Source organism: Neovison vison, chromosome 12, assembly GCF_020171115.1.
Source record: "Neovison vison isolate M4711 chromosome 12, ASM_NN_V1, whole genome shotgun sequence".
NCBI classification, from domain to species: Eukaryota; Metazoa; Chordata; class Mammalia; order Carnivora; family Mustelidae; genus Neogale; species Neogale vison.
Window position 1 is genome coordinate 25,589,735 of NC_058102.1, and position 12,244 is coordinate 25,601,978.

Here is a 12,244-nt window from a genome sequence, read left to right on the forward strand (position 1 = left end):
ACACACACACACACACACACACACACGAGGGTACCTGGATGACTCAGTTGGTTAAGCATCTACCTCTGGTCATGATCTCAGGGTCCTGGGATAAAGCCCAGCACTGGGGATTCCTCCTCAATGGGGAGTCCACTTCTCCCTCACAACTTGTGCACTTGCTCTCTCCCTCTCAAATAAATAAATAAAATCTTTAAAAAAAAATAAAAATAATAATAAAAGGAATCATATATACATGACCTTTTGTGTCTGGCTATTTTCATTTCTCACAGTATTTTAGAGGTTCACCTAAGCTATAGCATGTGTCAGTACTTGGTTTCTTTTTATTTGTGAATAATTCTCTGTTATATGCATATACCACAATTTATCCATTCATCTGTTGATGGACATCTGAGTTGTTCCTGCCTTTGGGTTTTTATGAATCATGGTGCTATAAACGTCTGAACATATTACCATGTGGACATTTGTCTTAATAGTATATCTAGGAGTATGATTGCCTGGTCATATAATAGTTTAGGTTTAACTTTTTAAGAAATTGGGAAGTTGTGTTTTTATTCCAGTAATGTTCAAGACCTTTTTAGAAACTCCTCATTTTTAGAATTCCATTAAGAGCCTCAGTAGGCTCAGTAATGGCAAGCTATATCACTTGAGTTAGACTTGATTTATGTTTAAAAAAAAAACTGGAAGGGAAGCTTTGTGACTCATGTGATTAAGCTGCTCAAGACCAATTTTATTTTAAAAAGGATAATAGAGGACAGGGGCATCAGGACAGTTAAGCGTCCAACTCTTGATTTCAGCTCAGGTCATGATCTCCAGGTTGTGGGATCAAGCCCCATGTCAGGCTTCTCACCGAAATTCTCTCTCCTGCTCCCTGTGCCCCTCCCCACCGCTTGTGCTCTCAATAAATAAATAAATAAATAAAATATTTTCTGAAAAAAGATAATAGAGGACTATGCATGACTATCCAGTATTGTGACTAATACTCTTTTTCAGTTACTCAACTAAGTTAGGCATATTTCAAAAGAGGAGCATACAGAATATTTTGATCAAGGACAGTAACATGTAACATAATTACATAGTAGTATCTCAATGTAACTACATTTTACGCAAAATCTCATTTGAATGTAAACATTCTAATTTAAAAAAAAACCATTTGTCTTCTATAAGTGTGTCACTTCATACAAATATACTTGGACTTAACAGGTATTTCTAATTTAACATGAGATATTAAATTTTTCACTAGATAATAATATATCATCCTTCTCATAAAATTTGTAAGAAATTAATACAATTGATATATGATTAAAGGTAGACTTTTTTTCTTTTTAAGATTTTATTTATTTATTTGACAGACAGAGATCACAAGTAGGCAGAGAGAGAGGAGGAAGCAGTCTCCCTGCTGAGCAGAAAGCCCAACACGGGGCTTGATCCCAGGACCCTGGGATCATGACCTGAGCCGAAGCCAGAGGCTTTAACTCACTGAGCCACCCAGGCGCACCTAAAGGTCGACTTTTAAAATTCATAGAATCCACCTGAATTTGTTTTCTTTTGCCACGTAGTGAATTACCACAACCTTAGTGGCTTAAAACAACAAACATTTATTATCTCAGGAGTCCAGTCATAGCTTAGCTGGGATCTCTGCAGGACCACAGTCAAGGTGTTGGCCAATGTTGAGTTCTCATCACAAGACTAACTAAGGAGGGGTCCACTTCCAAGCTCACTCAGGTTGTCAGCAGAATTCATTTCCTTTCAGTTATGAAACTGATGGTGCTGGCCTCCTGCTGGCTTTTGCCTGGAGTTTCCCCTCAGTTCCATAGCACACAAGCCTCCCAAGACAACTACTTCTTCAAAGCCAGCACGGGAGAAAGTCTCTAGAGCCCATCTACTAGCAATATGGAGTTTTGTAGAACGTAACATAATCATGGGAGTGATATGCCATCATATCCCCCATATTCTCTTGGTTAGGAGTAAGTCACAGGTCCTCCCCACACACAAGGGGTAGTAGTGTGATTATCAGAGGCAAAGATCCTGGGGAACCACCTTAAAAATCTGTTCACCATTCTTAGCATCTGGCTAAGTCAGTTGGTTGAGCAGCTGACTCTTGATTTCGGCTCAGGTCCTGATCTCAGGGTCCTGGGATAGAACCCTGCATCAGGCTCCCTGCTCAGCAGGGAATCTGAGGATGCTCTTTCTCCCTCTCCCTCTGCCCCACCCCTGCATGCATTCACTCACTCAAGCACACTTTCTCTAAAATAAATAAATTTTAAGAAACAAAAAGTCTGTTCAACATTCTACTAATAACACAATTCCTAAACTTGGCTTTTTAATTCTGTTGTTCTGTGTTAAAAAGAGAGAAATTTCAACTGCCAGTTTATAATCATTGAGAGCTTACTACCTTTTTGCCCAGAGATTAAGACATTTTCATCTTTTTATGAAACAAAATAAGCTTCTCTCAGACAAAATTTGGGGATCAGAAACTAATCCTTAAAATCACCATGAATAATTGAATTTTCCGTTTATTTCTCTGTTAATATCAATAGTTTTGTTTTGGGTGCCTGGGTGGCTCAGTTGGTTAAGTGACTGCCTTCGGCTCAGGTCATGATCCTGGAGTCCCGGGATCGAGGTCCGCATCGGGCTTCCAGCTCTACGGGGAGTCTGCTTCTCCTTCTGACCTTCTCCTCTCTCATGTTCTCTCTCACTCTCTCTCTCTCAAATGGATAAGTAAAATCTTTTAAAAAAAAAAAGTTGGTTTTTTTTTTAAAGATTTTATTTATTTGACAGAGGGAGACACAGTGAGAGAGAGAACATAAGCAGGGGAGTGAGAGGGAGAAGCAGGCTTCCCACTGAGTAGGGAGCCCAATGCAGGGCTCATCCCAAGACCCCAGGATCATGACAGAAGCCGAAGGCAAACGCTTAATGACTAAGCCACCCAGTCACCCCGTTAATAGTGTATATAAGTCCAAAAAATTATTTCAGGAAGAGTTAAAGGTTTAAGTAATTTTCCCTAATATTGCAAAATACGAAGAACAGTAAACAACATATACAGTCCCAAAAATGCAACTTTCAAAAAGCATTTCTGATCTTTAGAATTATTTTTCTTCCTCTGGCATCTCAGAAAATAAGTGACACCACAAAGAAATACATCTATGCAAGCTCAGTTAAACCAGGCAGAATGCTGGAATGGTTTTATGTTTTTTAAGAGAAGTGGTGGGGAAGGGCAGAGAATCTTAAGCAGGCTACACACCCAGTGCAGAGCCCTTGATCATGACCTGAGCCAAAATCAAGAGTTGGATGCTTAACAGACTGAGCCACCCGGGTGCCCCGATATGCTGGAACTGCTTATAAACAGAAGGGTATTTTATGCCCATGGTAATGGCAGTATTCAATTTGTATAGTATAGCAGATTTCGTTTTGGTTTTGGTTTTGTTTTTTTTTTTAATTTTGATTTTTTAAAGATTTTTATTTATTTATTTGATAGACAGAGAGAGATCACAAGTAGGCAGAAAGGCAGGCAGAGAGAGAGGGGGAAGCAGGCCCCCCGCTGAGCAGAGAGCCCGATGTGGGGCTCAATCCCAGGACCCTGAGATCATGACCCGAGCTGAAGGCAGAGGCCTAAACCACTGAGCCACCCAGGCGCCCCTTGGTTTTGTTTCTTAAGGTTTTTTGTTTTTTTTTTTTACTTATTTGAGAGAGAGGGAGAGAGAGCATAAGCAGAGGGAAAGGGAGAAGCAGGCTCTCTGCTGAGGAGGGAGCCCAATATGGGGCTCCATCCCAGGACCCTGGTATCATGACCTGAGCCAAAAGCAGAAGCTTAACTGACTGAGCCACCCAGGTGCCCCATAGTAGCAGGTTTTGAAAATAAACCATTTTATTCTCAAACATTATATTATTATGGTTATTACTCTCAGCACCAGTGATCAAAAGCAATTTGTTACTTTACCTTTTGTTTCTTTGAAAACCATTAAACTGTACATGGGGTTTGCTTATGTAGGTATCAGCAAACACAGAAGATTCTTCCATGAGTGGCTACTTGTACAGATCAAAGGGCAATAAAAAACCTTGGAAACACTTGTGGTTTGTCATAAAAAATAAAGTGCTGTATACATACGCTGCAAGTGAGGTAAGATCTGAAATCTAAAGATGAATAATTGTGGGATCTGGTTTTATAATGCCAAGTAGAAATAATTGCAGTATCTGTTTAATCTATTTATTTTGTGTATTTTTTTGTTTTGCTTTGCTTTTAGAGGGGGAGATATTGCTGTGATTTTTAATGTCAACAGTGTCCTAGAGCTCTTACTCAAAAATGTTAGGAATTTTCTGTAATATTAAAATACAACTTTTTTTGGTGTCATGGGGCTACTAAGAACTTCACTAAAGACAAAGGTTCTTATCCTTTTTTTACCAAGCTCTCTTGGTTGACACTCCCTTAACTATTCCCAGATTATACTGGTCAGGCCTCAATCTTAGATAAGATATTTTGTTTGGGTTATAAACAATGCCTGGCTATTTGCTTTAACATTACCCTTTCAACTGTCTGATCACCCTGTGTTCCAGTAAAATCCTATAAAAAAACCACTGCTCTAGGAGCCAAGCTCTTCCTTAGTGGGACAGGATAAATCACTTACCCAGCTTGATTTCTGCATCCATAAAATGAAAGTAATTACCTATATCACATGGTTATAGGGAAGTATGTGATACTCAATGGATGTGAACACATTGAAGACTATTAAGCACAGTGTCTGACTCATGAGATAGGTCAGCTTAATATTGCTGAATAAATGGGGGTGCTTGGGTGGCTCAGTGGGTTAAAGCCTCTGCCTTCGGCTCAGGTCATGGTCCCAGGGTCCTGAGATCGAGCCCCACATCAGGCTCTTTGCTCGACGGGGAGCCTGCTTGCTCCTCTCTCTCTGCCTATCTCCTCTGCTTATTTGTAATCTCTGTCAAATAAATAAAAATCTTTTAAAAAAAATTGCTGAATAAATGAAAATGAAAAATAAAGAATTGTCATTATTTTATATATGTGTATATGAAATTAAATTATATCTATACAGTTCAAGAGTTTGCAAATCTGAATTTTGTTATCAATTTAATATCCCATCTCCCTTTGTGTCTTTTTGAATTAGGACGTGGCAGCTTTGGAGAGTCAACCTTTACTAGGATTCACTGTTGCTCAAGTCAAAGATGAGAATTCAGAGTCCAGAGTGTTCCAGTTACTACACAAAAACATGTTATTTTATGTGTTCAAAGCAGATGATGCTCACTCAGCTCAGAAGTAAGTAATTTAGACATATTTTTCTTTTACACATGTTTCAAGTTGTCATATGATTGATTTTAAAATAAACTACTTTCATGTGTGGGGACAATTAAGAATTTAAATCAGAGATCCAGATTAGTTAGATTTAACATGTTTCTCAAAGTCTTTAGAACTGTTGTAAGGCCAGGCAAGAGGATCTGGAATATTTTCAGGAGGCAGAGGGGAAAAGAAAATAGGTAGTTCTGTCCAAAATATTTTGTCTATACGTGACCTCTGAGGAAGCAGCATGAAACTGCTCTACTGAAAAGGAAAGGAAGCTGAGGCATTTGACCTCTCCTTCAATGAGGGTAAGGATCATCTCTTAAAACATTCCAGGACTTTGGCAATCCAGCGATTCAATTGTGCCATGGAACAGCAGGAGTTTAAACAGCTGCTTGCTAACTTACTTCTTTGGGAAAAGGGTCAAACACATTAAGAGGCTCCCAGGCTGTTCCCAATAACTGAGTAGAAGGAAATGGATATCATTTTAGATGGTAAAGGCTTTTTTAAACAGTCTCTTCAAAATTCCGATGAGAATATTTATTTTGATGTCATGAGGTTGTTTAACATAGAGAAGCATATCTCTGTGAAATTTAGGTCCTTTGTAAATGAAACAGTGCAATTTACCTTTTCGCCGGATCTTTCATGTGATTTTTATTTGGCCTCACAAGTTACACGATTTTGTTTCCACTGAGCTTAGTGCTCATGTGTTTTCAAAGGCTTAAAATGTGCATGCAGATAAAAAAGAATGCCTTAAGTAAACAAGGCTTATCTTTTCTTAAGGCAATTAGAATTAATGTACCAGAATTATATGTTCCTGAATATTAAATCCGGTACAACGTGACACATACTCTGTAAGATTTTTTTTTCAGTCTATGTTAGGATGTCTAGTGTGTTTTTATTACTGCAAATAATTCTTCTTCAGTTGAACGGAAGACTGTTTAAAATTATGTCACTTAACTATTTTTTCTGTAAAAATTACCTTGGATAAAAGAGTAATTATTCTAATATTCTGTTAGGAATTACATTTCTCCTGATTTTTATCTGTATTCATCATCAAGCTGATAAAAATTAGTTCTTTTGAATATATATTTTTGTTCATATCATTAAGTTGACATGGTAGAAAAATCTTCAATATGATTGAATGTAGTTGAGTGAAGGAAATCTGCTTGCTTGTAATTTAGAATTAATACAGGCTAAATTATAAGTTTCTCTTTGAAGTCACTAATATCATGGAGATGTTTTTACAAATTACAGAATGTTAAAACGTATTAATTTTAATGGAAAGTTTAGCTTTTTAAAAGACATGTATTATAATTTATGCCTTTGCATTTAAATTTTTGAATATTCTGTCCTTGAAATTTGAGCTAAATCTGTTACAGGCTATGTTTACTAATTAAGTTGAGTGGTTTCAAATGTTCATAGTAAGTTCAGAAGCAAGTACAGTGCTAGGGAGGTACAAGAAGTGTCTTCTGAATAATTTCAGCTGTGGGTATTGTCAGATAAAACTTTGAGACTAATGAATTTTGGAAAGACTTCTATGAAACTCTGAAACAATTTTTTTTTTAACGGTTTTATTTATTTATTTGACAGAGAGAGATCACAAGTAGACAGAGAGGCAGGCAGAGAGAGAGAGAGGGAAGCAGGCTCCCTGTTGAGAAAAGAGCCCGATGTGGGACTTGATCCCAGGACCCTGAGATCATGACCTGAGCCAAAGGCAGCGGCTTAACCCACTGAGCCACCCAGGCGCCCTGAAACAATTTTTTTTGATACATTTCATATTGCATGCAAAATTTTGATCAACTGAAGTAGAACAGATGTTAGATTCTCTTTCATTAAAAATATTAGAGCAGGTCTGGACTGTGGATGTCCAGAGAGTTAAGAGAGGAGACAAAGATAAAGCTGGTGTTCCCAAAAGCAGAAAGGGGGTTGAAATAAAAGCCTTGTCAAATGTATTCATTTCCCAAACCAAACATATGGAATCATCAGGACTTCACAGAGCTTTTACATGAAATGGCCCCTTCCTCACACCTCATGTACATAAAAGATGCAATTTTCAGGCCAAATTTTTGGCCATATTACTAAGTAAAGGATGTTTCCATATACGTAGAATCCTAATTTTGTATAGGAAGCTTCTGAAATATACTGCTGGGGAGTGGATCCGTAGGCACAGCTGTGATCTATATTGTCTTAACATTTATTGGAGGATTGCATTTTACAAATCTAACAAATTTCTCTTACCAATAGGTGGATAGAAGCATTTCAGGAAGGCACAATATTGTAGCGATACTGGTTTCATCCCTTCTGTGATTCCAAATGGGTGGAATTTCATCAGAATGGAGTAAATGCAGTACAAAAATTTTATATAAATGAACACTGCCAAGATAAATCCCGCCAAAATCTTCATCAAATATTGTGAATTATTTTGTTAGGTGTAAGGTAATTTTTTTTAATGTTTGTTTTCTCATGTATGTTATTTATTAAAATTTTGATGTTTACTTCATGGTCAGAATTATTTCTGAGACTCACACTGAATTCTGAAGTACCTTAATATTGTATACTGTATTAACTGTTTGTGACACAGATTTCTCAGTGTGTTTTGTAGTGTTACATTGTAACATTCTTACTTGAGGTAAGTCTTTGTAAATAAAAAACACATCAAGGAGCAAATTTCTATACAGTGTTTGGCTTAGAAATTACTATAAAACTGCTGATGAAAAAAGTGTATGTTTTTGAATCAATAAACTTAGATGAGTTTTTGTATCTTTTAATGGAAAAACACACGGCCAACTCCTACCTCAGTAATTGTGAAATGAAATTCCAGTAAATTATCTAGAGTATTTCTGTTGTACCTCTTTTGGCATAAGATAATGTTACATCTTCAAGGAATTAGAACAAAGGGATAGAATATGAAAATTGTCATTGAACTGAGCTATGAGTAGGAAAAAGGATGTTTTCATTTGCAGAGGAACACAAAAGTCTTTATATTAAGTTTAATCCTTTTTTTAAAGCTACCAGTTCAACACAAACATAAATGTATTATTATTTTTAAAAAATACTGCAAGTTTATATTACACAATATCCTTTGCTATTGTAAGTGTTCTGAGCCCAAGTCAGTGGTGGTGTTTGCATCTAAAAAGAATTTCCATTCCCTCTAATATTGTGCTTTAAAAAATGAACTGGAATTACCATACCAAAAAAGCACATATTCTAAGCCAGTGTTAACTGAAATTGTATTCATTTTCTAAAGGTTATTTAATACTACTTTGTGTTATGTCCTCCCTGGTAATTAAAACAAATCCTTTATTTCTTTAACCAGCTGCCAAATGCATCTCATTAGGAAAAATATGTATTCATAATTCTGGTGCACTTACTACTTAATATGTGAACTGTTCTGTACATAAAACTGTTGATGAGTAGAGGAAAAATGAAATTCACACTATGATTATAGTCATTCTTGATGTTTATAATATACATTTATTGACTGAACTTAAGCTAAAATAAATTATCTTAAAAGGCAAGGTCATCCATAGACTATTTCACAAAAGGGCACAAGAATTTTCCTTTCTGCTTTTATATAACGTATTTCCTAATTCAGTGTGATACCATTGCCAAGAGAATTACTGAGTGCCTTTCTGAAGTTGTTTGTGCAGCACCAGAATCTCAGCTAAATCTAGAGTTGGCTGCTGTCATTTTTTTCTGGCTGTTCCTTGCTGTGGGATCATTTTAAACCCTGTTGCACCCTCACCCACAGTCCTCACATCCCATCTCCCCAGTCTTTCTGTCACAGTAGGAAAACTAATACTTCTTTGAAGCTCACTAATTTTAATTAAGAGAGCATAAATAGGGCTTCCATGTTAAAATCCTTGCAGCTTTTAGTGTATCCTTTTTTGGAGACCAAGGTTATACCTTATAATGTGTTTCCTTCTTCTTTGGGTCTAGCATTTTGCAAAGGACAAGTTATTTGGAGTTCTGGCCCCCCTCCTCATGAGCTCTCAGCCTTCTGACTGGAAGGTTTGGCTTAAACCTCATAATCTAAAAAAATACCAGCTAGGCTATTTTGTCTTCCAACAGCTGGCTAAATCAAGAACCATTCATAAATCTAAATAGAAAAAACACTGCACAAACTTCTGTTAATTCTAATTACACATAAAATACATGTATGATTGTACTGGCTATTGGCTTCACCCCATGGGGGGCTTTGAAAATATAAAATACGTATAGCCTTTTGAGAAAGCTATCATATTACCATCCCCCCAAAAAATGTTTTAAATGTGGAATGGTATTACATTTCCTTTTCCCCCTCATCAGTCCTTCATAACTTATTAAAGCTGATCAATTATTTATTTAACTTGGCTCATTTAATGTCAACTGAGAAACCTAACTATGTTTTATTATAAAGCTACTTTAAGAAATGCATCTCTTGATAGCTAACATTTTAGAGGGAAAAAAATGATATTGGGTGCATTTGGTTGGAGGGGGCAGAGGGAGGGGGAGAATCTTAAGCAGGCTCCCTGCTGAGCTCAGGACCGCGCCTCCCCACCCCCCCGCAAGAGGGCACTTGATCTCAGGACGCTGAGATCATGATCTGAGCCAAAATCAAGAGTTGGAAGCTTAACCAACTAAGCCACCCAGGCGCATTCTATGAGAAAGTATACACAGTACCAGGATCTCAAGAATACTTTGTTACACTGATGAATGTGTTCCATCACACCCTTTTCAGGTTTCTCCTTTTATTCATAAGGAGAAGAAAGAAGAGCAGTTGTAAAGCTAAGCAAAAAGGGACTAAAAGTAACCTTGATAAGAAATGCCAGCTTAGGGGAGCCTGGGTGGCTCAATGGGTTAAAGCCTCTGCCTTCGGCTTAGGGTCCCGGGTTTGAGCCTGCTTCGCCCTCTCTCTCTGCCTGCCTCCCTGCCTACATGTGATCTCTCTCTGTCAAATAAATGAAATCTTTAAAAAAAAAAAAAAAAAAGATGCCAGCTTAAACTGGGGGAGGGATGGCATTCTTAGTATGCCCCCCTGCCCCCAATCTAGGTTCCTCCTTAGCTGTGACAGCTGTAAATGTAGAGGATCCATCATGGTCCTAGAAAAATAAGGTTATCTTAGGCATCATCCCGATGTTTCCGAACCTCTCTCCAACCTCTTTTCCCATTCTCTAGTACACCCAGTATGTTCCTATTGTCCTTCGCCCAAGATCCTTAGTTCTCTTTTCAACCAAAAGCTTGATTCTTTGAGTATGTAGTAGTGTTCCTTAAAATAAGATCATCAGAGCAGCTTTAATGTAAAGCAGTAATGAAACAAGTAAGTTTAGAAGAAAACTTTAAAGTGTGGTTTTGTTAAGCAAGGAAAGCCTGCTATTTTGTAATTTAGGTAAAATGTAAATGTTATCACAGCATATGTTGATCTGTCTTGAAGTATGATCGATTTGTACTCCCATTTTTGAAATTTGAGATCCACTATAGTCAAATGTAGTCACTAGGATTTCCAGAGAGGTAAATCCTGTTACTCTTGTAATACCGTACATGCCTTGAAGGTAAATACTCTTTGTTTCTCACAAAATACCTCTCCAGTGTCTTTTAAGAGAAAATAGTTGTTGAAATGCATAGAAGGTGAGGACAGGATTCTTGTCATCTGCAACTCAAACACAGCACCATCACCGCCCCCCCCATGCCCTTGTTATAACTCAGATCTTAGACCTGCTCTTTCCACCATCCTGCAAGGCCATATTTGCAACTACCTGTTGGACATCTGCATGAGTCCTTCTTAAGCATTTTGAACTTTACATGACTTCACTTTCTGTTCCTTCAGATCTGTTTATTTTCCTCTGTAATGAAAAACACCATTGTAGGCTCCAGAATCTGCCTTTGAGTCTCAACAAGACCCTCTGCTATTGCTCTTGTCCCCAGTCCATCTTCATTCCTGTTATTGCACAGAGACTGGCTCAAGTCCTTCTTACCTCTTCTCAATGATTAGAATAACTTTTCTTCTAATTCCATTGCCATCATTGCGTGGTTTCATTTTAAACACTGCCAGAGCTGTCTTATAAAGCATAGCTCTTAGTTTCATCCCTGCTCTTTGCAGCCTACATTGGCTTCCCAGTGGCTTGGCATGGAACACTTTTCCTCAGGTGTCACACACTCCAGCTAAACCGACCCCAACCTTTCTTCTTTGTTCTCATCCTCTTCCCAACCCATTTCTGCCTATGTATTCAAGACTTTTCTTTCTGTGATAGTTGGCCCTAGTCCTTTTCTCTCCTATTCCTCCTCCCTTACTCCTCCAGACCAGAGTTAGTCTTAACTTTCTCTATGTCTCCATAGCCTCTAGCTAGGAAACACACTTTCTTATGGTGCCTATCACATTCTGTCCTTGAGAATCTGAGATGACTCCTCAGTATTTGGCAGACTACCTTGCATGCTATGGACACTTAGTATTTGGTGAATTAAATTACTCCAAATGCATCCCTTCTGTTTGTTTTTTTTTAAGTCCATCCATATACAAATATTCTGGAGCCTGTGCCACATTTAATATTCTCTAAAGGAAAATCTTTTGTTTTAAAATTAACATATAATGTATTGTTTGTTTCAGGGGTACAGGTCTGTGATTCATCAGTCTTAAACAATTCACAACACTCCCCATAGCACATCTCCTCCCCAATGTCTATCCCCCAGTCACCCCATCCCTTCCAACCCCTCTCCCCTCCAGCAACCCTAAGTTTGTTTCCTATAGTTAAGAGTCTTTCATGGTTTTGCTCCCTCTCTGGTTTCATCTTGTTTCATTTTTCTCTCCCTTCCTCTATGATCCTCTGTCTTGTTTCTCAAGTTCCTCATGTCCATGAGATCATATGATAATAGTTTTTCTCTGATTGATTTATTTCGCTTAGCATAATAGCCTCTTGTTCCTTCCATGTCGTTGCAAATGGCAAGATTTCAGGGGTTTTAATGGCTGAGTAGTAT

General features: G+C 37.7%; 1 protein-coding gene across 4 annotated transcripts in view; it reads left to right on the forward strand.

The window, feature by feature from the left end:
- FGD6 (FYVE, RhoGEF and PH domain containing 6) overlaps positions 1-7,960 on the forward strand; it is a 115,044-nt gene extending 107,084 nt beyond the window's left edge. For 3 of the 4 annotated variants that reach the window (XM_044228814.1, XM_044228817.1, XM_044228815.1), the window contains 3 exons: positions 3,989-4,117; positions 5,121-5,269; positions 7,538-7,960. In XM_044228814.1, the coding sequence (XP_044084749.1) occupies positions 3,989-4,117; positions 5,121-5,269; positions 7,538-7,574 (315 nt within the window). In that variant the 3' untranslated portion in view covers positions 7,575-7,960. The remainder of the gene's footprint in view (positions 1-3,988; positions 4,118-5,120; positions 5,270-7,537) is intronic. The other variant, XM_044228816.1, reaches the window with a different exon arrangement.
- Positions 7,961-12,244: the final 4,284 nt, after the last annotated feature.